Consider the following 27,499-nt stretch of genomic DNA (forward strand, 5'->3'; position numbering starts at 1 on the left):
GTTTGATACCTCGTAGAATTTCTTGATTTTCCCTCTCCGCTTGACCATTAGACTGGGGGTGAGCCACTGATGCTAGATCGACCCGGATGTGCTTACGTTGGCAAAATTCCTCCATCTCCCCTTTTGATAGGTTAGTACCATTATCATTTATAATACTGTGTGGAAAGCCAAACCGGAATATCCCCTTTTTGATGAACTTAACCGACGTGGCCGCATCACACTTACTGACTGGTTCTTCCTCCACCCATTTGGTAAATTTATCAACTGCTACTAACAGGTGGGTCTTTTTGTCCTTGGATCGCTTGAAGGGTCCAACCATATCAAGCCCCCAAGTCACAAACGGCCAAGTTATTGGAATCATCCTCAACTCTTGGGCCGGAATGTGCGCACGGCGGGCAAATTTTTGACAACCGTCACATCTCTTGACTAAATCCTCCGCATCAGCATGCGCTGTCAACCAGTAAAAACCGTGGCGAAAAGCTTTAGCAACCAAAGATTTTGAACCGGCATGGTGACCGCAATCTCCTTCATGGATTTCTCGCAAAATCTCACAACCCTCTTGAGGAGAAACACAACGTTGAATTGCTCCTGAAACGCTGTAATGATGTAACTCCCCGTTGAGTATGGTCATGGACTTGGAACGCCGGATTATCTGTCGAGCCAACGTTTCATCATCTGGTAACTCGCCCCGGTTCATGTAAGCCAGATATGGGATTGTCCAATCCGGTATGACGTGCAGAGCTGCCACCAATTGAGCCTCCGGATCCGGAATAGCCAACTCTTCTTCGGTTGGTACCTTGACTGACGGATTATGCAATACGTCAAGAAAGACATTCGGCGGAACCGGTTTACGCTGAGAACCAAGACGACTTAAAGCGTCCGCCGCTTCATTCTTTCGTCGGTCTATATGGTCCACCTGATAACCCTTGAAGTGACCAGCCACTGTATCCACCTCTCATCGATATGCAACCATGAGTGGGTCTTTAGAATCCCAAGTGCCAGACACCTGTTGAGCCACCAGATCTGAATCCCCGAAGCACTTAACCCGACTTAAGTTCATCTCCTTAGCCATCCGAAGACCGTGGAGCAAAGCCTCATATTCAACTGCATTGTTAGTACAAGGGAACATTAAACGGAGGACATAACAAAACTTGTCACCTCATGGGGAAGTTAGTATGACTCCAGCCCCCGAGCCCTCCAACTGTCTGGACCCATCAAAATGAATAGTCCAATATGTATTATCTGGTTTCTTTTCAGGTGCCTCTAACTCCATCCAATCATTGATGAAGTCCACGAGTGCCTGGGATTTGATCGTTGTGCGGGGTATATATTTGAGTCCATGAGGTCCAAGCTCGATAGCCCACTTAGCAATCCGGCCAGTTGCTTCTCTGTTTTGAATGATATCTCCTAGAGGGGCTGAACTGACCACTATGATGGGATGGCCCTGAAAATAGTATTTAAGCTTCCGGCTTGCCATAAACACTCCATACACCAGCTTCTGCCAATGTGGATACCTCTACTTTGACTCAATGAGCACTTCACTGATATAATAAACTGGCCGTTGAACCGGATATTCCTTGCCAACTTCCTTGCGCTCCACCATGACAGCCACGCTAACAGATCGGGAATTAGCATCCACATATAGCAATAACGGCTCCTTATCAATCGGTGCTGCAAGCACGGGTGGTTCAGCTAACTGCCTCTTCAGATCCTCGAACGCTTTATTAGCTGCCTCGCTCCAGACAAAGTTATCTATTTTCTTGAGCATCTGATATAAAGGGATGGCCTTCTCCCCGAGACGACTAATAAAACGGCTCAAAGCTGTAATCCGGCCGGCCAGACGTTGAACGTCATTGATACACGCCGGTTTAGCCAAAGACGTGATTGCTGAAATTTTTTCCGGATTAGCCTCGATGCCTCTGTTTGATACCAGAAAACCCAAGAGTTTGCCTGCCGGGACACCAAAGACAAACTTCTCCGGATTGAGCATCATCTTGTAAACCCGGAGGTTGTCAAAGGTTTCTCTCAAACCATCTATCAATGTTTCCTCCTTTCTAGACTTTATCACAATATCATCCACATATGCATGAACATTGCGCCCAATCTGCTTATGAAGGCAATTCTGAACACAGCGATGATAAGTTGCCTGGGCACTCTTGAGTCCCAAGGGCATGGAGACATAGCAGAAGGCTCCAAAAGGAGTTATGAAAGATGTCTTCTCCTGGTCCTTAACCGCCATTTTGATCTGATGATAACCAGAATAAGCATCCAGAAAACACAAACGGTCACAACCCGCTGTAGCATCAATTATCTGATCAATGCGAGGGAGGGCAAAGGGGTCTGCAGGGCAAGCTTTGTTTAAATCTGTGTAATCCACACACATATGCCAAGTGCCGTTTTTCTTAAGAACCAGCACCGGATTAGCCAACCACTCTGGATGAAAGACCTCCACGATAAACACTGCGGCCAACAACCGAGCTACCTCTTCACCAATAGCCTTACGCCTTTCTTCATTGAAGCGGTGGAGCAACTGTCGGACCGGTTTAAACTTAGGATCAATGTTAAGTGTGTGCTCAGCGAGTTCCCTCGGTACACCTGGCATGTCAGAAGGTTTCCATGCAAAGATGTCCCAGTTCTCACGGATGAACTCGATGAGCGCGCTTTCCTATTTGGGATCCAGGTTAGCGCTGATGCTGAATTGTTTGGATGAGTCACCAGGAACAAAATCAATCATCTTAGTGTCTGTAGCCGATTTGAACTTCAACGCCGGATCATGTTCCGTAGTTGGCTTTTTCAAAGAGGTCATATCTGTCGGATCAACTTGCTCCTTATAGAATTTCAACTCCTCCGTGGCACAAACCGACTCAGCATAAGCCGCATCACCTTCCTCACACTCCAAAGCGATCTTTCTGCTTCCATGTATTGCGATAGTCCCCTTATGACCTGGCATTTTAAGTTGTAGATAAACATAACACGACCTTGCTATGAACTTAGCATAACCCGGCCGCCCAAACATGGCGTGATACGGGCTTTTGATTTTTACCACCTCAAAAGTCAATGTTTCTGACCTCGAATCATAGTCATCTCCAAAAGCCACCTCTAAGGCTATCTTGCCCACTGGATATGCAGATTTACCAAGCACCACACCATGAAAAACGGTATTTGACAGTTTAAGATTCTTATCTGTCAACCCCATATGGCGGAATGTATCATAATATAGGATATTGATACTACTTCCCCCATCCATGAGCACTTTGGTGAACTTATACCCCCCAACTTGAGGGGCCACCACCAGGGCCAAGTGACCCAGATTGTCAACCCGGAGTGGGTGATCCTCTCTACTCCACAAAATGGGTTGCTCAGACCAACACAAATACTGAGGCACTGCCGGTTCAACAGAGTTTACTGCCCTATTGTGAAGCTTCTGATCACGTTTACACAAACTAGTAGTGAAGACATGATATTGCCCGCTATTTAGCTGCTTGGGATTGCTCTGGTAACCCGACTGCTGTTGCTGCTGGTTCCCCTGATGGTTGTAACCTCCCTGGTTGCCTTGGTGCCCTTGATTGCTGTGTCCGGTTTGGTTGCCTTGAAACCCTAAACCGGAACTACCACCTCCGTAACCCGGCCCGTGGAAACCACCTCATGAACCGCCGGGTGGGCCATTATCATACTGGAACATATTGGAGTTCTTAAAATCCCGCATGATGTAACCGTCCTTCCAAAGATGCGACGCCGGCTTCTCTTTTGATCCATGCTTTGAACAGGGTTGATTTAACAGTCGCTCCAAACTGGAGCCTGAACCTCCGCCCCTTTGGGGCTGCTTGCCCTTGCGGCGCTGGCCATTCTCCTGAGCATTGGTGTTAGCAACAAAGTCCAAGCTGCTGTCGGCTTTGCGCTTACCACTGTTCCCATGGCCTGCCAGATGATGCTGCTGACCCTTGGCGTTGCCGTTCTTCTTCCCTTTCCCCGGTTTGTCCTCATCTGAGTCCGGGTCCTTGGTACTATCTGAATCGGCGTATTTAACCAAAGCGGCCATGAGCGTTGACATATCATTGCAGTGACGTTTGAGCCTTCCTAACTTCTGTTTGAGCGGCAAAAAACGACAATTGCCCTACAACATTAGTACTGCGGTATCTGCATTTATTTGATCTAATGAATGTAAATTCGCTGAGACCCGCTTGACCCAATGGGTCGTGGACTCTCCCTCCTCCTGGACACAAGCGGCCAGATCCACGATTGACATAGGCTGCTTACAAGTATCTTTGAAGTTCTGGATAAACCGGTGCTTCAATTCGGCCCATGATCCGACAGAATTAACGGGTAAGCTCTTTAACCAAGTACGAGCTGTTCCCTCCAACATCATGGTGAAGTATTTAGCACACACTGCTTCATCCACGTCTAACATCTCCATTGCCATCTCATAGCTTTCAACCCATGCCTCTGGTTGTAAATCGGCGGTGTAATTTGGTACCTTACGAGGTCCCTTGAAGTCCTTGGGCAATCTCACATTACGCAAAGCGGGGGTGAGACATGGCACCTCTAAGGAACTGAACATCACACCTGGTTCTACTGAAGCGGTAGGGTGAACCGGAGTATGTTGACGCGCTCCGTGTCGAGCCGCTAGCTCGGCCTCCCGACGCGCGCGGCCGTGATCCACAACATCCTGTGCATTAGTACCTCCCCCTGCCGGGTTGTGTCCTCGCGGCGAATTACGGCGGCGTGCACTGCTTGACATGGCCGGTTCATCCTCAACATGTCTGCTATAGCTCCTGCTCGGACGGGGAGTGGAGTGAATCCTCTCGCGACTGTGTGAATATGTCTGCTGCTGATTTAGCGCCGTTTGAAGGAGATCTCTAGCCCGACGTGCCTCAATCGCAACTGGTGATTCGCCGTCGGTTGGGAGGGCTCCCAGGCGTGAAGCGGCGGCCACAATATTGTCCAACGGGTTGGAATAATGCCCGGGAGGTGTTGGTACATACTGTGGCACAACATTGTTCTGACGAGGCGGGTCCATCGTGCGCGGTTGAACCAGCGCTCCTGTTCCTGGTGCCTCCTACCGGTTCAGTACTGGCTGGTGACTAGCTCCTGCGCTTGGTGTGTTGAAGAGATTTCGCGGCTCATAACCCGATGGGAGATGCGATCGGTACCTTCTTCTCAGGACCTCTTCGGAAGCGTTCTGATCCAGCCTAATCCGGTAAGCCTGTGCTTCCAATTCAGCCCGTTCTGTGGCCATCCTAGCGTTCTCCGCCGCTAGGTCCGCTTTAGCCTGGGCTATCTGATCATTCACCTTGGCAATCTCCGCGTTGTGCTGATCCCTGGCTACTGCATCCACCTCTGCAGCCATTAACGTTGCCAAAGCATCGAACAGGTCAGACAGGACCTGAGATGGAGGCGGCGCAGAGCCTCCTGCCCCCACCGGCGTGGCTGTTGTTGAACCGGAGAGCATTGCTGCAGCAGTTGATGAGTGAGGCGCCGACTGTGTACCGGCCATGAAGATAGCGGCCTGGTTTGGCAGATCAGGGGAGTCCGAAATACTGTTGCCCTCGGATCCCCCACCAATCCGGCCATCTTGTAACTGATAGAGCGATTTGGTCTCTCCAGAAGACTCGTCGTCGAAACAGACAATGGTTTCTCCATCGGATGCCGGTCCGTCCTCATATTCTGCTCCATGAATAGCACCTACGAAGACGTGCTTCATCACAGGCTAAACCGGCGAAGAACTTGTACGCTGAGCCGTTTCGATGATGTCGGTGCAGGTGTCCGGCTCAGGGGCCGGTTCGCCAATCTTGCCGATGAAGACGTGAATCCCACCAAAGAGGACCCGGTACCCATATTAAATTGAATCGGCCTCGGGACCCCATCCTGCGTTGTCGATGTAAAGCTTGCCGCGACGACTCTTCGTCATCCATCCCACAGCGTATCCCTTGAGTCCATCAAAGCCGCCCTTCAAGAACTCGAAACCATCGTGCGATAGCCCCATGGTGCGCGCCAACTGTCGTGGGTTTGTCACGGCAGATGTCCTTGTGAAAGGACTTAGTCGTGGAACCATCGCAACGGGTTAACTTACAGGGGTTAAACCGGACAAGGGGACACGGAGAGTTTATACTAGTTCGGCCCCTTCGATGAAGGTAAAAGCCTGCGTCTAGTTGTGATTGGTATTTCTTGGGTTTCGAAGGCCAGGGAGCGAATCCGCTTTGTCTGGTTCTCGAGTTGTTGTCCGTCCCTTGAACCGCTGACGGGTCATCCCCTTATATACATGGGTGGCGCCCGTCAGTTTAAAGAGTCCCCAAGCCGGATCATAAACGTTTCCGGTTCGGTCTCTACACTCCCTATCTTACAAAGAAAGTTACATGATTAAGACGGTTTACGTCTACAGTCCTTAACTCACTTCTGGGCCTTGGGCCTTCGTAAAGTGCCATCATCTTCACATCTTCATGGGCTTCTAATCTTCATAAATTTAATCCGGATACTCCTGGCCGGTTTACGTCCGGTAGTAATGTCCCCAACAACTAGCAAGCAAAGATAGAAATGATTTCGAGGGTATGGTCATCTTGCCTGCAAAGTTCTCCGAGAAGACGAAAGCTTGATCCTCGAAACGCACTCAACGGGTACCTCGATCACGAACTCGTCTCCCGGCTCTACCCAAAGCAAGAACACAAGCAAAGGGAGACACAATCAACCACGTGCAATGCACAAACAACATGATGCAAAGCATGGCATGATATGCGGGATGTGAAATGCGATGCATATGCATGTTTCGGAAAGGAAAGATTGAACCTGGCCTCAACTTGGAAAACCAAGAGTGCCACTGGAAAGATGAGTTGATTTCGGTCGAAATCGATATAAAGATCACCGGAATCGGATGCACGGCTTGCAAATGACCAGCAAAACAAATATAGCACCGATCTGCGATTAACAGCATGAGGCCATCTAAATGCATCAAGAACAACATGCTACAGCACTCTAACATAGCAAAAAAAAATATGGCAGGGATCCACTCAAGATGCTTGACAAAAGATGAACACCGAGCTACGGCTAATTCACTCAATAGCAGGTTCAAACAAGCATGGCAAAAGAGCAAAAGATAACAGGTTACAGACTTAGTGAAAATAACAACAGGCCAGGAATTTAACATCAGAAAGCAATGTTTAGAGCAAGATAACAACATGCTACATGAACATATCATGGCAAAGCAAGGCATGGCATGAAGCTACTCAAAGCATACAACAAAAGACCCTTAATGACCATAAGCCAAAAGGGATCAGAAAATACAATGGCAACCATGTGAACATAGCAATTATCGTTAACAGATTCAGACTTAGCAGAAAACTGGAACATGGCAAAACAGATATCAAGTAGGCATGTTTACGAGCTCGATGCACTCACCACAAGACATCGCATGATAAACTAAGCATATACCCAGCAAGTAGACATGGCATAGAAGCTAAACATGGTAAGAACCACCTCATAACATGCATGGATAAACAACAACAACAACAACAACAACAACCTCGGCAAAATTGCTTAACATGTAAACAATCTGCCAGGAACATTTTATAGCAAAAGTAGAGCTCGATTGACTCAAGTTAGGGTGCTCCATAAATGCAAACAAAGACATGGATGGATAGAGCACCACAATATCTACAAAACATCCTTACTGATCATGCTCAAAAGAGGCATGGATCACTCTGTAGCAGCAAGAATACATGGCATAAAAATATTATCAGGGCAATGACTTAGAAGATTTCTAAGTCCGTGAAATCAGCAACATTACGAGAGCTACTTTACATGCTTGTGCTAGTCATCGCAGAGATCACAAAAATACATGGCATACACCCCCTGTAAAGATGGCATGGCATACTTCAAAACTCATGTAGGGCTCAAGTTCATAGGAGGCACACATTAAACATGGCAAAAATGACAAATGACCAATTACTGATAAGAATCTGAAACTAATATAAACTAGCACTCTTACAACAGCATTTAGGGCATCAAGATGAGCTCAAATGAACATGATGCAATGAGATGAAATGAAGTACACGTCGAGACGAACAATTTGATATGCTAGACGCCCAAAACGGAGCCACGGGTGCAAAGTTATGATGCGATGAAAATGCCCAAAAATACTAGGGACTTTTAGAGAAATTATACCACTCCGAGAACGGATATAGGGTTTGACCCGGGCACACGCAGATCGAGGCAGAGCCGGATCTTCGCCGGAGTTGGCGCCGGAGAACAGGAGAGGCGGTGGCCGGGCTCGAGGTCGCCGGATCCGGTCCGGCCCGACAGGATCCGCGACGAGCGGCAGCAGAGGCGGTTCATGGCATCTCGACGGAGGCGGGGCGAGGCACATGGCGGCGACGGCGGGGCCTTTCGGCGGCGGGGCGGCGGAGCATCTACCGGCGGCGGCAGGGAAGCACCTGGCAGTGGCGGCGGGGCGCCTCGGCGTGTGGCGCGGAGCCAGCGGAGGCGGGCGGCGGCGCACCGGGCCCGGAGGGCTGCGGTCGGGTTCGTGGGCCCGTGGTGAGGAGGCGCGGGGCGCCGGGACGCATGGCTGCGTCCGGTTGGGCGAGGGCGGCGGCCGGCTGACGTGGCATAGCGTGATTGGCCGGAGTGAGGTGGCTGCGGGGCGGCGGACATGTCCGGCGGCGCGGGACGAAATGTCCGGTGGCGGCGGGGAAGGTTAGGGTAGGGTTTCGTCCGCGAATTTTTGGAGGGGATCACATATATAGGTAGAGGGAGCTAGGAGACTCCAAATGAGGTGCGGTTTTCGGCCACGCGGTCGTGATCGAACGACCGAGAGGATGGAGGGGTTTAGGTGGGTTTGGGGCCACTATGGAGAGGTGTTGGGCTGCAACACACACGAGGCCTTTACGGTTCCTCGGTTAACCGTTGGAGTATCAAACGAAGTCCAAATGACACGAAACTTGACAGGCGGTCTACCGGTAGTAAACCAAGGCCGGTTGGCAAGTCTCGGTCCAATCCGAGAACGTTTAACATCCGCACACGAAAAGAGGTAAAAAGGGACGCCGGAGCACATAGGAGCGCCGGATTGCAAAACGGACAACGGGAAAAAATGCTCGGATGCATGAGATGAATATGTATGCAAATGCGATGCACATGATGACATGATATGAAATGCATGACGCGCAAGCAAATGACAAGGCAACAACAACGAATAACTGGGAGACACCTGACACATCGGTCTCGGGGCGTTACATGCTAAAGCCATAAATTTTTCGAATTATGATTGTTTTGATGCAATATCCAGAACGAAAGTAGTAGTGATTAAAAAAACCTGCGGGGTCTAGTGACTCCACAGGTTGCACAAGAAACGCCATTGGTTGGGGCTGATATATTTTGCACCTAGTCAAATGTCATATGACATATAGAAGATTGGCAGATGACTAAAACCGCGCTATTTTGCTATAGTTCCCCTATCCTGATTGTGAGTGAGACGAGTTGGTCTATTTGTTTGCAGTTGTGTTCCTTGTAGAGGGAACACAACAAGTAGTTTACAAGGCAGTTGTGCATGTATGCTGTTTTACATAGCAGTTAGATGCTAATTGAAATAACTTTCCTTGTGCTCCAGCCTCCATGATTAGATGACTATCTTATTGGCCCTTAAAAATATCATTGGACAAATTACTGTTTTGTACGAATTGCTCCTCTTATTTTCCTTAATCATAATTTCCTAGGTGTGAAAATATCTTTATCAGGTTGTACTTGTTAAAGAACATATGATTCAGAGAATAAAGACTTGGTAAATTCTTTTTCCAGGCACTCACGATCATGTGAGCTGCTGAATCTTTTTGTATGTCACCTGAACCCTACCTAGTGCTCTGTGGCGCCTTGCGCAGTGAAGAAAATTCAGTCTGTGAAGCCCTTAGTTGTAAAAGAGATGGCAGAGCAAAGCATTTTGTAGTTGTTTTTACTTGTAAATATGATTTACCTATGTGCTAAAGAAGAGGAGATGGAGATGGAGCGAGCATGGCGGCCGGGGCTCTGCATGGTTCTAGTTGATGAGCTTCAGCCGACGATGATGACGGGGCTGGCTTTTCTAGATGGCGTGAGCTGAGGATGACAACAGGGATATAGTTGCACGAGCGGCTCAGGGCCGAGTCGTCGCGTGATGTTTTGTACTCCCTCGGTTTCCTTATACTTCATGTATAAGATTTGTCTTGAGTCAAACTTCATAAAGTTTGATCTAATTTATATTAAAAAATATCAACGTCTACAATAATAAAGGTATACAATATGAAAAATTAATTTCACGATGCATGTAATGACATATTTTTGATATTGTGAATGTTGATTTTGTTTTCTATAATATTGAGCAAATATTAAAAAGGTTGGCTTCTTATATACAGAGTAGACAAAAAACCCAGATGGAGTACTACCAATACCTGGCGCACGTTTCTTCAGTTTTTTTGAGACATTCGTTTCTCATTTTGTGTTTTTAGGGATATTCCTTAAAAAAATTGAATAAATTTCTTCATTTTTTTGTGAGTTTTTTTCTTGAGCATCTCATTTTTTATGAGTGAGTAAACGAATTAGAAGGCTTCAAGGCCCACTACGCTCACACGCTGACGCTGGTGGGCTCGTGGAAGGTCATTCCTCCATTTTTGGTTGCGACAACCACGCCGCCGCCGCCAAGCCGCTCGTTCCAATCTCGTCGCCGCCGCCATGCTCCGGCACCGGTGCTGCGTCCTCACTCAGCTCCTCTCGTTTCCCTCCGCCTCTTCCACCTCCCAGATCCACCGCCTCATCTCCGCCGCAGCGCCCGCCCCTAGCTTCGCCGTGCAGGACTACCTCGTCGCCAGCTGCGGCCTCTCCCGAGCGCAGGCACTCAAGGCCTCCGCCAAGCTCTCCCACCTCAAATCCCCCACCAAGCCCGACGCCGTGCTCTCCTTCCTCGCCGGCCACGGCTTCTCCAGCTCTGACGTCGCCACCGTCGTCGCGGGAGACCCCAAGGTACTCTGCTCCAGAGTGGAGGGGTACCTTGTCCCCGTCGTCGCCCAGCTCACCGGCCTCGGCCTCTCGCGTTCTCAGATCGCGCGCCTCATCTCCTACTGCCAAGGCAACTTACATCTCACATCCATCGTCTCCAAGCTGCAGTACTACCTGCCCCTCTTCGGTTCCATCGACAACACCCTTTTGAGTTCTCAAGCGCGGCTTTTACCTTATCTCGTCTGATCTTGAGAGGGTGGTCAAGCCCAATGTCGCGACCCTGCGGGACTTGGGGCTGGCTGATTGCGACATTGCCAAGCTGTGCATCCCTAATCCATGGCTGCTCACAACCAATGTAGAATCCATCCGGGCAATGGTGTCATGCGCTGAAAGTCTTGGTGTGCCCCGTGGATCTCGGATGTTCAGGCATGCCGTGTCTGCTGTTGCGTACCTCAGCGAGGAGAAGATCGCCACCAAAGTGGGGTACTTGAAGAAGACCTTTAGGTGGTCAGATGCCGAGGTCAGCATTGCTGTGTCCAAGTTTCCAATCTTGCTGACAAGGTCTAAGGACTCTCTGCAGAGCAGATCAGAGTTCCTCGTCTCTGAGGTGGGGCTGGAACCGGCATACATTGCTCATCGTCCGGTATTGCTCTCTTACAGCCTGGAGGGCCGGCTCAGGCCCCGGTACCATGTTGTAAAGTTTCTCAAGGAAAATGAATTGCTAGATTGCGACCGGGACTACTATTCTGCAGTAATGCAGACCGAGAAGGTATTCATGGAGAAGTACATATGCCCTCACATGGAAGCTGCACCGCACCTCGCTGAAGACTATGCGGAAGCTTGCAGAGGCGAAGTGCCGACTAGATTCAGATTTGCATGAACCAGGAATATGTAAAGTTTGAAACTATTTACTGCGCCCCAAAGATTTTGCTTGGGCAGTAAGCTGGTAGCCTTTTGTTTCAGTATTCGTGCCTAACTAGATGTTGGTTGTCTTTGTAGTATGTCTATGACATGCTGGTTTGGTCGTTGCTACTTGCTAACACTTGATGAAGCTAGTAATTTATTTCATGAGACCTGGTATGTCCATCTCATCATTCAGCAGAGAAGAGAACATCGAACTGCTATTTTGGCCATTCTCATGTCTTATTGACACACATATTGGAACTAAGAAGGTGTGAGATCAGGTCATTGTGCAGACGCACTGAAATATCTGTGAGTAGTATATCTGCATTTATATATTTGGAATACTGATATGAAAGGACCAGGATGACCACAGTTTGTTGATCACTGCCGAGGATGGCATTTTGATATAGTTTGTTGGTTGCTTGCTCTAGTTCTTGTTAGCTGAAAATTAATCATCTTTCTTTCTGCAGCATCTTTGTTTGAAGATTTCAATTTTTGTGAAAGTAATTGATGGTTTACTAATTCATACCAGTATTTTCCTTTATTATTCTCCTGTATTTCTGAATGGCGTACTGGCTGATACTTTGTACGAGTATTACAATTTCTGCATACAGCCTACCAGTACAGTCTTTGTTTTTGAGAATTTGTAGCTATATGTTGATTATTATTGTTTATTAGAGCACAGGAGAAAGACCTGTGTGACCTTTTTATTTTATTTTGCATGTGATGAAAAGCAACATTTGGATGCCATTGTACAGATAATGCGCCTCTGCCCCCATTCATTGTTTGAAGGTGCAAATAAATTTGCCCTCATTTTTTTTTTCCGGTTTTAGCTTTTAAGAATAGGAGACAGATAGTCTGTCTATTCTTTTGCAAGAAAGGAAAGCTCGACTACGTCGTAGAAAGTGTTGTTGTTATACTGTCTGTACATGATCCATAAAACACATAAAAGAGCTCATTGCCTCCTTGACTTAACGGTTTGTATTCAGCAAGTTCATGTTCTGTTTATGAAGCAGGTGACTTGTGATGACTATTGGATGTCGTTCAATTGCTTTTCAACCACGCCCATCATCTTTTTGTGCTATGATGAAGCAGGTTGAGGATATTGTCCGTGCAATGATATAGGCTTGATTGCAGGAACCCATGTCAGGTACTTCATAATCTAGAGACATTGTACTTTCTCCTTTTTCATGTCCAGTCACCAACATTATGTTCCATTCTCACCAAAAAATAGAACCTGCAGGCTGCAGCTACCAAAACAAACTGTGAGCTGCATTAGTTTCAGTCACGCCACTGAATTCATTGGTGCTCTCACTTCCTTTTGTGAATTTTGCGGTCTGCTGAATTGTTGATTAGTTCACATGGCCTAAGCATGTTAGTACAGAGCTAAATATCTGTAAAGAACAGGGCCAGTATCTGAAAAAACTTCCTCCAATTTATAAAGGAGGCAAACTTTTATTTCGGGGCAGGTAAAGAAACTGAGGTGGCGTGTCGTTTCTTTTATCGTGCTCAAATTCATTGCTATGACCTGTCAGCATTGTTCTTCTTTCAGGCAACGGCTCAAAAGTTCATATTGTTGAATGTTGTTTAAAATTATAGATCACGTTAAAGCAGTCAAAATGTTGGAGAATGCAGTGTACACTTTTAGAGCATTTATGTTCTATTGGTGTTTGGATTTATATGTTTACTGACTAAATAACAAATATGACTGGTTGCTGCAAATAGTTCCTTTTTTCCTGTTGTGCACCTCCAAAGTGATAGCTTTGAGTTGTAGGCTTATCTCACCATGTTTATTATACAGGGAGGTGACCGATAGGTGATAGCATATTATGGACTGTTTTTAGATTTCCTTTCTAGAGATAGTTGTGCTTGGAATCAGCATAGTGTTACCAGATATGTACTCCATTTACCCTTTTAAAAGAGGAAGGAGCAGGCATCTCTACTCCTAATGGAGGAGTCCGTATGTCGTTCGTTCGTTCGCTCACACGCAACCCCTCGCATCGATCGACCTCCCCCACCGACTTTTTTTCCATCGATCGACCTCCCCACCGATTTTTTTCCAAATAAAACGTTTGACTCCACCTCCTCTTCCGCATGGAAAAAAGGGAGGAAATCACCTATGTTTTTGGTTTCCTTTCACGGTCTCCATCCTATCCAGACCCGCCCTCACCCCCGAACCTCTCCAAACCACCTCCACCCAGATCTCCACAACCCCCTGATCCTCTCCTAAACCACTCCGGCGAGCCCTCCCATGGCCACCTCGACGCCGTGAGATTCGGGGGCGGCGGAATCGAGAGGTTATCATGGAGTGCAGGTCGTTGTGTGACTGCATGGTGACGCCTGGCTGAAGCATCGAGATGGAGGACACGGCCGCCGCTGTGCTGTGCTTTACTGGTGTGCCCGTGCGCCTGTTCCCTAGGCGCCGCAACGGGTTGGGTCTCACCGCTACCATGGTCCTCCTCCAGTGCTCCTCTTCATCCTGTTCAGCAGCCATGGAGGCGCCGATGTACGCCAGGTCTAGAAACCATTGGACTGTGTTCTGACGGTCTATGCCTTTTGTGTCATTGTGCAGGAGTTGAACTACTGCCGCGGGAGGCTGCATGTCATGCTAAGCAATCGTCCTGAGCAAGCAGTTGAGGCTACACCAGCTAAGGATCCGGTGGAAGCCGATTCATCTCTGCTGATCTGAGAAAGAATAATGGGAAGGTAAGTCTGTAAGCATTGAAATTTTCTATACTTTCTATGACGATGCAATCTACCTTCTACATGTAAATAGAATATCGCATATCGGTAATAATATCTTTGTAGTGCAGTTTGCATAATGGGGAAGCTTGTACTAATTGGCTGCTTACCGTGACACCAACATATGTGCTTTCTCCGCTTTGTGTTTCTGTTATTGTGATGAATTCTAATTTAACAGGAGACGCATGTCCGCATAGGATACAACTAGCTGCATGGCATGAGATTATTCAACGCGTTGAGTAATCTGGAATGGTAACATTTTTGGTTAAATGGGATGCTCTTGAGATTATTTCTCATGCCAACATGGCATGCCTGAGTGAAAAATGTGCCACCGTTGGACAGGGCCGTGCCTTGTTAGAGGAGGTTTCTGGTTGGATAAATGAGAAGGCATGATGCCTGTTCGGGCTTAGATGACTCCTAACATTGCAGGTATTATAGAGGGAACTTGATCTACATCTATTGAGTAATTAGCAGTCACATGTCTTCTGTGTTTTTACTTGTTATGGTGTCAACTGATGAAGTTCTAACATTTTTTTATCATTGACTACTTTTCAAAAACTTAGTTTTCTCACTGTATTGATCTTAGTAGTTTGGTTCTCCGGTCATACATTACATTGTTCTACATATCTTCCCTGGATTATTTGGCTTGGGCATCAACTGGGACAGGGTGGGACATCATGGTGGGATTAGGCATGTAAATTCTGGTTTTAGTTTTACTTTCATGTTTGGTAAGACAGACAAAAACTCTGAGTGACTGATTTGTATCTTGAAATGCATCCTATGATGAATCATCATGAAGTGTCGATGTATATTGAACTTTCTAAAATGATGGGACTTCAACCCTCAAACTCATAATCCACCCTCCCTACCCCTCCCTGAATTACCGTCCCCTCCAGCCAAACAACACCACAATTTCTAATTTGATATTCTGTTCGCTGTATTAAACATGAGTCATGTTCATATTGCACTGTCAAGATTAGATATGTAGTGCACAATTGATGATAATCTTTTTAAAGTCTTAACATTGCTAGCCCACACCGACGGACTCTGCTATTCGGACTTTGATCCCTAGGCGCCGGACGCATACCCACAACCACGGCCAGACCGTCAGTGAGTGTCTCACATTAGATGCTGATCCACTCCACCTCCGGTTATCATAGACCAACCTATCCGAGGTATACCATATTACCACTCTAAAATTCAACCACTTTTTTAGTCACAAATTGAACAACTTTTGTTATAAAAAATTAATTGGACCAATGATGAAGTGATTGGATTTTAACCTATGACACCATGGTAGATTTTCAAAGATGAAGACTTCTTAGATTTTATTGAAATATTTTATGGGAATTTTTGCAGGATTTTTAGCAGACATCTATTTTCATAGGTTTATTTGTAGTGAGTCAAAGATGAAGACTAGCGAATTAGAAAGTTTATTTGTGGCGAGTACATATTTTGGAGCGGTTAATTAGAAAGTTTAGCACAAAAGACTCTGTGTTATGTGTCTCTGGAATTTACTTTACATTTTGGAAGTAATGAATTAAGGACCGAACTATTTTTTTGGTGTGTCTGTCTGAAAGATTACCTGTGTTGTTATTTATCATAATCGATTTCCTCATTAGAATCTTCATGAGTTTGAGTCTCCTCATTCTCACTGTCTACAGAGCCATCTAGAACAACCTGTACCTTCGCTGCATAAGTAGCTTCAGGAAAAAAAACATGGTTATGCAACAAAAGCAATGCAAATTAGCATATTCAGTTAGCACGAACATCTGTAGGGATAACAAGCGATAGTTCAGCTCTGACGGCCAGGGCCACAATAACTACACTAAGCCCCTAGGCATGTCCATGATAAAGTAGATTCCATATAACAGAGTCTAACACTAACTATTACCATTAACAAATAACATGTATCAAGGATTTTCAGTTCAAGATATGGATTTTAAAAAACAAATCAATAATCTGTCAGTATGCAGCTACTGACATTGGCTGTGAAGCAGCCAGGAAGGCGTATCCGCAGCGACAAGGCGGAAGCGTAGCGCGGGAGGTTTGAATAGGAGTTGGCCTGTGTTAGCGTGTGGGCTACGCAAGTGTTGGGCCGAGGCCTTGGTTGTAACGAGCGGATATATAAGCTCGAGTGATGTGGTGTGTCGGGTATCGTGGAATTGAATTTGAATCTTATTCTCCGAGCTTATCCTCTCTTCCTTCCTCGTTCTCTCCTTGCGTCCGCATCTCGCCCTCTCCAGCTCTCCTTCCTCACCAATTCTACCGGCGACGAGCCCCAAATCCGGCGGTCCCTCGCGGCCAGTGGCAAGGGCGTTACAATCTGGTATCAGAGCGACCGATCCGTGGCCCGCTTCCGCTTTCTCAAGAGCGTACCCGGCAAATTCCGAGGCGACGGTCTCCGGTCACCTTAGGGTTTGATCGGTGTAATCCCCGACCTGAGGTGGGTTGCTTCAGAGAGGAACGGCGCGACAGCGTTCAAACCCAGTGCTCGGACCAAGTACCTCGAGCGCGGCATGGAGGCGTTCCAGGAGCGCATGCTGAAGGAGTTTGCGGAGATCCGTGCGGAGCAGAGCAAATTGACGAAGGTGGCTGAAATCTGCGACAGATTGGAGGTGCTGGATGCAAAGCTGGAGGAGCAGTCCCAGCGGCTGGATCAGGTGCAAGTGAAGGTAAATCTCTCCTGTGATACTTTGGGGAAGGTGCAGCAAGAGCAAGTTCAGTCAATGATGCAGAGCAATCAGGGCGCTACGAGGGGAGGGACCGTTCCTCAAGTTCCCCCGCCTCCAGATGGGTTATTGGGAGCGGCTCCAACATCTCAGGGATCGACAGCAAGGACTCAGCACCGGGCACCCCAGGTACAGAACCACAATCAATATCCCAGTGGGGAACAGGGAGAACATGTGCAGTGTGAGGAAGCGACTGGAAAGAGAAATTGGATGCCCAAAATGGATTTTCCAAAATTTGACGGTACGGGGGCAAGGGTTTGGATAGATCAATGCGAGCATTCTTCCAACTGTACAATATCCCTGACAGTTTTCGTGTGGCGTCTGCATCTCTGAACCTGGTGGACAACGCTGCACACTGGTTTCAGTCAGTGAGACAGAAGGGAGTGTGGCCGAATTGGGAGCAGTTTTGTGAGGCATTACTAGCAGAATTTGATGTGAATGTGTATCGAGAACTGTTGCAGTCCTTACTCAGGTTGAAACAGTGGGGCACTGTTGAGGAGTACAAGAGCAAGTTTCACCAGTTGGTCTATAGCATCAGGTTGTATGAACCTCAACTGAGTGACACTCTGTTGGTCACAAGATTTGTCATGGGTTTAAAGGAAGAATTGCGAGCTGCAGTGGAAATGCAGTTGCCTGAATCTGTCCAGCAAGCTGCACTGTATGCTCAAGTTCAGGAGAGGTTACTTCAGCAGAGCAAGGGCAGTAAAACCAATTATGCAAAAAATGTCACAAGCAGACAGGACTCTAGAAGCAGTTTTGCACCTGGAGAGCTGTGGAAAGCTAAGCTACTCAAGGAGTACACGAGGGCTAATGGCCTATGTTATGGGTGTGGGGAAAAGTACAACCCTGGTCATGTTTGCACACCTGCAACTGAGAAAGCTGCTCATCTGAAGGCAGTAGAAGCTATAAATACCCATGAGATCATATATGATGCAGTGTTGGATGCACTGTTGTATGATCAGCAGGAGGAATGTGCTACTATATCAGTTCAGGCCCTGTCAGGAGCAACTCATCCAAAAACTATACAGTTCAGAGCACTGATTGGGAATCAAGTGGTGTTGCTGTTGTTAGATTCTGGAAGTACACACACATTTGTTGGTCAGGCTCTGTTGGAAAGAATCAAGTTAACTTCAGAAAAATTGTCTGAACCTTTATCTGTCAAGGTGGCAAATGGTGATAAGCTACAGTGTACTGAATATGTCCCTAATGTAACTTGGTGGCTGCAGGGGCAGAACTTCACTAGCCCTATGAAAGTGTTGCAACTTGGCAGCTATGACATAATTTTGGGCATGGATTGGTTAGAAAAGTGGGGAGTGATGAAGTGTCATTGGGCCGAAAAATGGATTCAGTTTGATTATAAGGGACATGATGTGAGATTACAAGGAGTTTTGCCCAGTCAGAAACCAGAACTGAAGGAGCTGCCTGTTGAACAGTTACTGAAATGGGACAAGGGTAATGATATTATAGCAGTGGCTTTAATTCATCCTGTATATGAGAAGGAAGACAAACAGGGTTTTCCTGAACCTATTAAGGAACTACTGCAACAATATACTGATGTTTTCAGTGACCCAAAGTCATTACCTCCTCGCAGACAAATTGATCATGCAATCAACTTGGTTCGTGGGGCTGTACCAGTGAACAGCAGACCTTATAGATATCCTCCCCTACAAAAGGATGAAATTGAAAGGCAAGTGGATGAGATGTTAAAAGTAGGTCTCATTACACCCAGCTTGAGCCCTTTTGCCTCTCCAGTGTTACTTGTAAAAAAGAAGGATGGAACATGGAGGTTTTGTGTAGATTATAGAAAGCTCAATGCCCTGACAGTAAAAAGCAGATTTCCCTTGCCAGTCATTGATGAATTACTAGATGAATTAGCTGGAGCAAAATGGTTTTCTAAACTAGATTTGAGAGCTGGCTATCATCAAATTCGAATGATACCTGAAGATGAGTATAAAACAGCATTCAAGACACATCATGGCTAATTTTAGTTCAGAGTTGTACCCTTTGGGCTAGCAACTTCTCCTGGCACTTTTCAGTGCAACATGAACTTTCTGTTTCCTGGTAGAAAAAAGTTTCTCTCATTTATGGATGACATACTTGTGTTCAGCAAGACTTTAGAAGATCATCTCAAAGATTTGAGAGAAGTGCTAACTGTGCTCAGAGAAAATCAATTCTATGTTAAGGAGAGCAAGTGTTCCTTTGGACAGCAGAAATTGGAATATTTGGGACATGTGATCTCTGACAAAGGAGTGGCAACTGATCCATCAAAAACTGCTGCAATGTTGGAGTGGCCTGTACCCAGCAATGTAACTGAACTTAGAGGATTTCTGGGACTCACTGGTTATTATACAAAGTTTGTCCAGAACTATGGGATTATTGCAAAACCCTTGACACTGTTGTTGAAGAAACAGTCCTTCTTCTGGTCAAAAGAGGCACATGCTGCATTTGAGCAATTAAAGCAAGCTATGGCCTCTACTCCAGTTTTAGCTCTACCTGATTTTGAAAAACAATTTTGTGTGGAAACTGATGCATGTGATTCAGGAGTGGGAGTTGTGCTGGCTCAAGAGGGACACCCTGTGGCTTATTACAGCAAAGCCCTAGGTCAGAAGAATCAGAAACTGTCCATCTATGAAAAAGAGTTTCTGGCTATTATGATGGCCATTGACAAGTGGAGATCTTACTTGTCCAGAGGCCCTTTTGTGATTAAAACAGATCACCAGAGCTTGCATCACTTGGGTGATCAAGTGCTAACTTCTGAACTGCAAAGGAAAGCTATGACAAAGCTAGTAGGGCTACAGTTCACAATTCAGTATAAAAAGGGGTAGAAAACACTGTGGCAGATGCTCTGTCTAGAGTGGCTCACTTGTTTCCAGTACAGGCTATATCCACCTCACAACCAGTTTGGATTCAGGAGGTCCTAAATTCTTATGCTGTGGATCTTGTAGCTCAAGACATGTTACAGAAGCTGGCACTGGATGCAAAGGCATGCCCTGGGTTTACTTTACAGGAGGGAATTCTGAAAAACAATGACAAAATCTGGATTGGAGCTAATGTGGGGTTACAAACCAGACTGATACAGGCATTTCACTCTACTCCTATGGGAGGTCATTCTGGAATTCTTCCTACATATTTCAGAGTCAAACAGCTCTTTAGTTGGCAGGGTATGAAAACTGATGTGGAGCACTTTGTGAAACAGTGTGCTATATGCCAACAAGCAAAACATGAACTGCGCAAATATCCTGGATTGCTCCAACCTTTACCAATACCTGAAGGGCCATGGCAGTCCATCAGCATGGATTTCATTGAAGGACTGCCCAAATCTGAAGGGTATAGCTCCATTTTGGTGGTGGTTGACAGGTTTACTAAAGTCAGTCACTTCATTCCTCTCAAACATCCCTTCACTGCAGCAGGAGTGGCAAAAGCTTTTCTTCAGAATGTAGTGCGACTACATGGATTACCTCTGTCTATTGTATCTAACAGAGACAAGGTTTTTACCAGTTCTTTTTGGAAGGAGCTATTTAGAGTGTGGGGCACTGAATTACAGATGAGTACAGCATATCATCCACAAACTGATGGTCAGACGGAGAGGGTGAATCAGTGTCTCGAAATGTACTTAAGGTGTGCAGTGCATGACTGTCCTGCCAAGTGGAAACAGTGGTTACCTCAAGCAGAATTCTGGTACAACTCCACTTTTCACTCCTCTTTAGGCTGCTCTCCTTACAAAGCACTATATGGACACGAGCCAAATATTGGTCAGTTGGCAAGCACAACAAAATCTCTCAATCCTGATGTTTCCGGGTGGATTCTGGCTCAGACAGAACATACTGCTATGTTGAAAGAGCATTTGCATAGAGCTCAGGTCAAGTACAAGCATTATGCTGATAAGAGCAGGTCACCCAGAGAGTTCATGGTGGGGGAACAAGTGTATCTGAAGTTGCAGCCTTATGCTCAGTCGTCAGTGGTCAATCGACCATGCCCCAAATTGGCTCTGAAGTTTTTCGGTCCCTTTAAGATATTGGAAAAAGTGGGAGTGGCGGCATACAAGTTGGAGCTACCAAAAGGCAGTCAAGTTCATCCCATTTTCCATGTTTCTCAGTTGAAGTCTCATGTACCAGATCACACACCAGTGTTCACGGTTTTACCCAAACCTCTGGATTTGTCAGTGCCAGGGGTGACACCTGAAGAGATTCTCGATCGACGGCTGGTGAAAAAGGGAAACGCGACACATTTGCAAGTGTTGATCAAGTGGTCGAATGTTCCGGTGGAGGCGGCTACATGGGAGGATTACGAGGTACTCAAGGTTAAATTTCCAGATGCACCAGCATGGTGACATGCTGGTTCTCAAGGGGAGGGAAATGTCAGTATGCAGCTACTGACATTGGCTGTGAAGCAGCCAGGAAAGCGTATCCGCAGCAACAAGGCGGAAGCGTGGCGCGGGAGATTTGAATAGGAGTTAGGCTGTGTTAGCGTGTGGGCTACGCAAGTGTTGGGCCGAGGCCTTGGTTGTAACGAGCGGATATATAAGTTCGAGTGGTGTGGTGTGTCGGGTATCGTGGAATTGAATTTGAATCTTATTCTCTGAGCTTATCCTCTCTTCCTTCCTCGTTCTCTCGTTGCGTCCGCATCTCGCCCTCTCCAGCTCTCCTTACTCACCAATTCTACCGGCGACGAGCCCCAAATCCGGCGGTCCCTCGTGGCCAGCGGCAAGGGCGTTACATAATCTTTTACTGAAATGTTGGTACTTACAGTAACAAGCTAACCAATAGTACACCCCAAATTCAGCAAACAACTTAAATTTCAGTTTTCGCTCAAAAGACAACTAGCGATTGCCGTAAATTTTGAAGTAAATGCAAGCATAGTCCATGTGATGTGCATATGCAATACACAAGACAAACTGCATTTGCACACTGACAAGGCACAAGTAATCTCAGGAGCTGGCAAGGATCTTTTATATTCTTACCTGAGCAATGGAGCAGCCCTCTCTTTGTACAAGCTGTTCTCTCGATTAAAACAATTGGTTGAACGGTTGCACAGTTGTTGATGCCGACAAACATCACTGTTGTGTATATTGCTCCAATGACCATTCTAAGAGTATTGGCATCCACCCCTGCATCAAGGCACAAAAAATTCAGATGCTGGTACATTGTAATCAAGGAGTAAAAGATAAAGATAAGTACAGTAATTACATAATGGTGCCAATCTTCCAAAAGATGGAGCCAAGCAGCAAGGCTGTGAACAAAGTGAAGGAAAATCTGACAAGGTTGTAATCTGGGTTGTGCCAATAGGTCAACCAATGCTTCCAGAGGCAGGCTTTGAACTGCCCTATAATGGATTGCGAGTACTCTGGATCAAGGCGGCTCCCCGAATCTAATTCCAGAGAAGAAACCCATCAATTAAAGTCATCTACAAACTGAAAATTACTGTATGATAGTGCAAGCAGATCTCAGTTTCAAAATGGAAAATACACTTCTCAGTTTTACAAACTGAAAATTATGACAGTACAAACTGAAAATACACCAACGCTGACCGTGCCTCCCCCAACCTTGTACAGGCATATACGACGGTCCATTTTCAGCAGTCATATGACTTTGCGTACTGTACATAAAAATCTGTACAAACTGCGCCAGAATAAAAGTTTTTGAAGAAGGAACTCCAAAGATTTCTGCAATTTTCTACAGTTTCAGATTTCTACAGTTTTATCATCTCTGAAGATAAGTTGCAGCAAGAAAGCAAATAGGGAGGAGGGTGATACCTTCCGTGCTTGGCATAGCGTCTGTGGCACTATGGTGGGAGGGGAGCAGCGGTGGAAGAAGCAGAGCCTGACGAGCGGTGGTCTTCCGTCCAACCAACCAACAGAGTAGAGGAAGGGGAAGAGAGAGGAGGGACCCTCCATGACGAGCTCCAGGCCTTCCATGGCGGACCTCCATGTCGATATCCCTGTTAGTGGAGAAGACCAGACCGTACGTAGTTGCTCCTATCGGTGAACCATCCAAGGCGTCGTCCTGCTCCTGGTCATGGTGGCCCTTCCATGGCATCGTCCTGGTAATGGAGACGGGGTCAGAGTGGGAGAAGAGACGGGAGTGAGTGAATCCAGATGAGCAGGAGCGAGGGAGCTAGGAAGGGATGACGTACCGCACGGCGTTGGAGTGGAGGAAGGCCGTTGCAGGTCGAGCCGACGCACTCGAAATCAGTCACCGGAGAATAAAAATGAGATCTTGGCACCGACGACGGAGCCAATGGAGAGGCGCCGGCGACGTGGGCGAGGGAGAGGCACCGGCGACGCGGGCAAGGGAGAGACACCAGCGACACGAGCTAGGGAGAGGCGCCGGCGACGCAGGCGAGACAGAGAGTGGGTGAGTGAGCGAGAGAGTGGATGAGGTGGGAGGGTAGTTTAGGAAAAAAGCAAAAACAATTGTACGTGGCGAACTTTGTACTAGAAACTCCTAGCCACATATATATGTAACTAGCAAGATGTACGTGCGTTGCACGGAACATCAAGATGCATTTGTATGAGTAGTTTATTTTATAAGAGAAAAGGATGAACGAAGGAAGGCCTTATTTGCAAATGTGAGAGGGGTGTGGGTATCTTTTTGCAAAATTGCCATAGTTTCCTTCCTATCCATTAGATATAAATCGGACGGCCTATATTGCAAGATGCCAGACACACCATCATCACCAACTCTGTTTTGTATAAGAAGCTAGCAAGATGCCCGTGCTTTGCACGAAACATCAAGATGCATTTGTATGAGTAGTTTATCTTGTGGGAGAAAATGATGAATGATGGAAGGCCTTATTTGCAAATGTGGAGAGAGGTGTGGGTATCTTTTTGTAAAATTGCCATAGTTTCCTTCCTATCCGTCAGATATAAATCGGACGGCCTATATTGCAGGATGGCAGGCACACCATCATCATCAACTCTGTTTTTTATAAGAGTAGAGAAGAAAGAGTATAAAATATCATTTGTACTCCTTCTATTTCCAAATATAAGTCTTTTAGAGATTCCAACAAGTGACTACATATAGAGCAAAATAAGTGAATCTACATTCTGAAATATGACTCTATACATCCGTAAGTTGTAGTGCACTTGAAATGTCTAAAAAGCCTTACATTTAGAAACGGAGGGAGTATATATTTATATATTTATATGTAATTAGCAGTATCCAGTTTTTTATTGCAAATAAAAAATGTGTTAGTCAGACTTTTTATATGTTCCACTTTGTTCACCAGAGATAAAAAATGATGGATTCTAATGATGTTTTAGAAATATCATCACACATACTTCAATTATTGCCGATAAAGACTTTTGCCCCGCTTTATATATAAAGCAATGATCATCGATCAACCACAAACCACCGCATACAACACACGCCCACACACACTCGGGGCAGGATACAGAGGTGCTAGAGAACAACTACAAACTCCAAGCAGAACATAGCACACTATAGGTTGGAAGATAAATCATCGCTAGATTTTGAAGAAGCCCTCAACATGACACCACGAAGAGGAGCAGTCGAACATCGACGGATTAGGGCCTCCAAAGAGGCGTCTTCAAGAAGATCACAACACGTAGCGCCACCACCACCCAATCCAAAGGATCATGGTCTTCACCCAGAGCGTCCCGAAGCATCAAGAACAGCCATGACGGAGCCTTTAGGAAGGATACGACGCCCACACACACCGTTGCTGTCAGTCGGCCAAAGGCAAACAAAGTTTTCACCATGGTAAGCACTATCCACCAGCAGAACAGGGGATGCGCAACCAAAACAGGCCGACCATCCCCACCACCGAATGCCGAAAGCTAGCCGCCCTCACGGTCATGGCCACTAGCCAGCACCCGAGCCGTGCGCGCCGCCCCCGCTGGCAGTGGCTAGAGTTTCCTCCCGGTCGCACGCGAGGCGATTCGGGAGGAGGGAGGGGAGAGGGGACTCGACTTCAATTATTATGCAATGGTGTATGTGTTGTATTTTCTCTACCATTGAAATTTAACATACATTATCTTTTTATAACTTCAGCAAAATATTTAAAAAGCCCGTGGCAACGCACGGGCATTCTACTAGTATTTGATAGTGGGAGACTCCTTGACAACATCCCAATTCAAAATATCAATACCTTTATTGTGTTCTTGCAATGAAATGCCTACTATTCTGATTGTTACCCGAAGTGTGCGACCGTTTTCAGGTAGTCCCAGGTTTTGGCCTTGCTGCACATTTGCATCCCTTGTCGGATGCCATTAGATTTATGAGGGTGGGGTGATCCATTATGAGGCATTTTTTGTGTTCTTCAATTTTTTTAAATAGACAAACATGAATGACCATGTTAATGATCCATTATTAATACCATCCTCTTCAGTGCATTCTATGGCACGAAAATTGCACACAAGAGAAACTGTTTTCTGAACTAAACTTTGGCAAAACCCCGGACAAGTTACAAGTACTTATGTCTTTCATGGAAGGAACTCTGAGTATCAGTGGATGTTTGGCAAGGAAGATCTTAAATCTCTCCCTATTTATTTGTTTAATATGTTGAACAATCTCTGAGTATCAGTGGATGCATGGTCTGATAACACATTGAGTAGTGAGTGCATCAGGATTGGGTGATTATTCAAGGTTTTTGTTTGATTGGCTACACACTGCAGAAGACAAAATTTTGTTTCAAAATCCTGGTAGGTAATTTCCGAGTTAGGAAATTGGAGTATCTACACCACTTTGTTGAGTTTGTTTAATTTATGAGAAAAGCAATGCTAATGTGAGATTCTGTTTATCTTCAAAAGGCAGAATTAGGTCAATAGAACAAGTATTACTATGATGACAAGCTGAAACGACTTGTAGTGGAAACAACTGCTCATTTATGTCAACAAACATCACAATCTGCTTCATTGAATGGGACATATATATAGTATACAAGCCTAGTTCCTCGAAACAAGCTTTCACCCTACTTTATATATAAAGCAACAACCGCACAAAGTACACGACCGAATGATACAAGGCGGAGGGGTCACTCTCTTACAAAGCCGACCATAGGATAATTGGAACACGCACACCGCAAGCGACTACGCTACCGAAAGATAATACCGGAGGCACTGAGTACAACACCATGCCACGCCCTAGTACACCTAAACTCCACGATAATGCCCTCAGGAGGGAAACTGACGCCACACGCCGCCGCTGTCGAGTCCACAATGGACAAAAGGTTTTCACCCGGAACTTGGGCATGAAGGGGAGCACCACAACAGCGTCTTCAAGAAGAGAGCGGCGCCCACGAGCGTTGCTGTCGTCAGCGCCAGAGTGCAAAGCTTTCACCCGGTAGCTTTCGCATGCCACCACAAGGTCTCCAAGAGGAATATGATGAGATCAAAACCCTAGATCTGGATCGGGGAGCCCCCACTACCAGAGACAGAGAGCGCGCTAGAGCCACCCTCTACTATGCCTCTTGCCGCTCACACGACCAAGAGGCATCACCACCACCGCCACCATGGTGCCTGCCGGAGAGCCAACCATGTGGACCTCCTTCCAGGGCCGACGTTGTTGGGAAACTTAGTAGAAAATAAAATTTCCGCGCCTACAATCACCCAAGATCAATATGAAGATGCATTACGGGTTGGGAGTAGTTTACCACAGACCTACGGGTCCATAGCTAGTAGGTAGCTGGCTTCTTCTCTCTCCTTTGATCTTCAATACAATGTTCTCCTTAATGTTCTTGGAGATGTATTCGATGTAATCACTTTTACATCTTAGATGTTCTTAGACGTACCTGTACAAACACATGGATGGGGTGGTGTCATTCGATGTAGAATCAGATGGTCATGTTTGATTTGTAGGACTTAATATGAGTGCCAATGTTTTGACGAAACGGAAGTTTCGTCAAATTTCTGGTACTCAATATGCCCTACTTTTAGCAAGGGTCATGCCAAATTTTCCGGTCGTCATTTTCTTTCTATGTTCAGTCATAACTTTTTGTTACAATATTCCAGTTGGACAAATGGATCCCGGCGCCGGAACGTCATCTCAGAAGGAACCTCGGTACACCAACCCTGACGTCGAGATGAGCACCCCTGACGTGGATGATTCGGCCATCCCTGGCGTCGAGATGGGCATTGACCAACAAGTAGAACCAACCACCAGGGAAGGGGACACGAGCCACGCTGACGGGACTTCATCCAGCACGGCCAC

The 27,499-nt window shown here is 46.4% G+C and overlaps 1 protein-coding gene and 1 pseudogene across 1 annotated transcript; one reads left to right on the forward strand and one right to left on the reverse strand.

Moving 5' to 3' along the window:
• Positions 1-9,314: 9,314 nt before the first annotated feature.
• Positions 9,315-12,021, forward strand: LOC125530171 (transcription termination factor MTERF15, mitochondrial-like; annotated as a pseudogene).
• Positions 12,022-12,163: 142 nt separating this feature from the next.
• LOC125530176 (uncharacterized) lies at positions 12,164-26,512 on the reverse strand. The gene is made up of 5 exons (XM_087532101.1): positions 23,463-26,512; positions 23,083-23,369; positions 22,291-22,437; positions 16,184-16,301; positions 12,164-13,100 (listed from the first exon to the last, which is right to left on the reverse strand). The coding sequence occupies exons 2-4, from the start codon at positions 23,363-23,365 to the stop codon at positions 16,192-16,194; spliced, it is 540 nt and encodes a 179-aa protein (XP_087388227.1). The 5' UTR covers positions 23,366-23,369; positions 23,463-26,512; the 3' UTR covers positions 12,164-13,100; positions 16,184-16,191.
• Between the last annotated feature and the right edge of the window lie 987 nt (positions 26,513-27,499).

Source organism: Triticum urartu, chromosome 1A (assembly GCF_056163025.1).
Source record: "Triticum urartu cultivar PI428250 chromosome 1A, HENAU_Tu73, whole genome shotgun sequence".
NCBI lineage: Eukaryota > Viridiplantae > Streptophyta > Magnoliopsida > Poales > Poaceae > Triticum > Triticum urartu.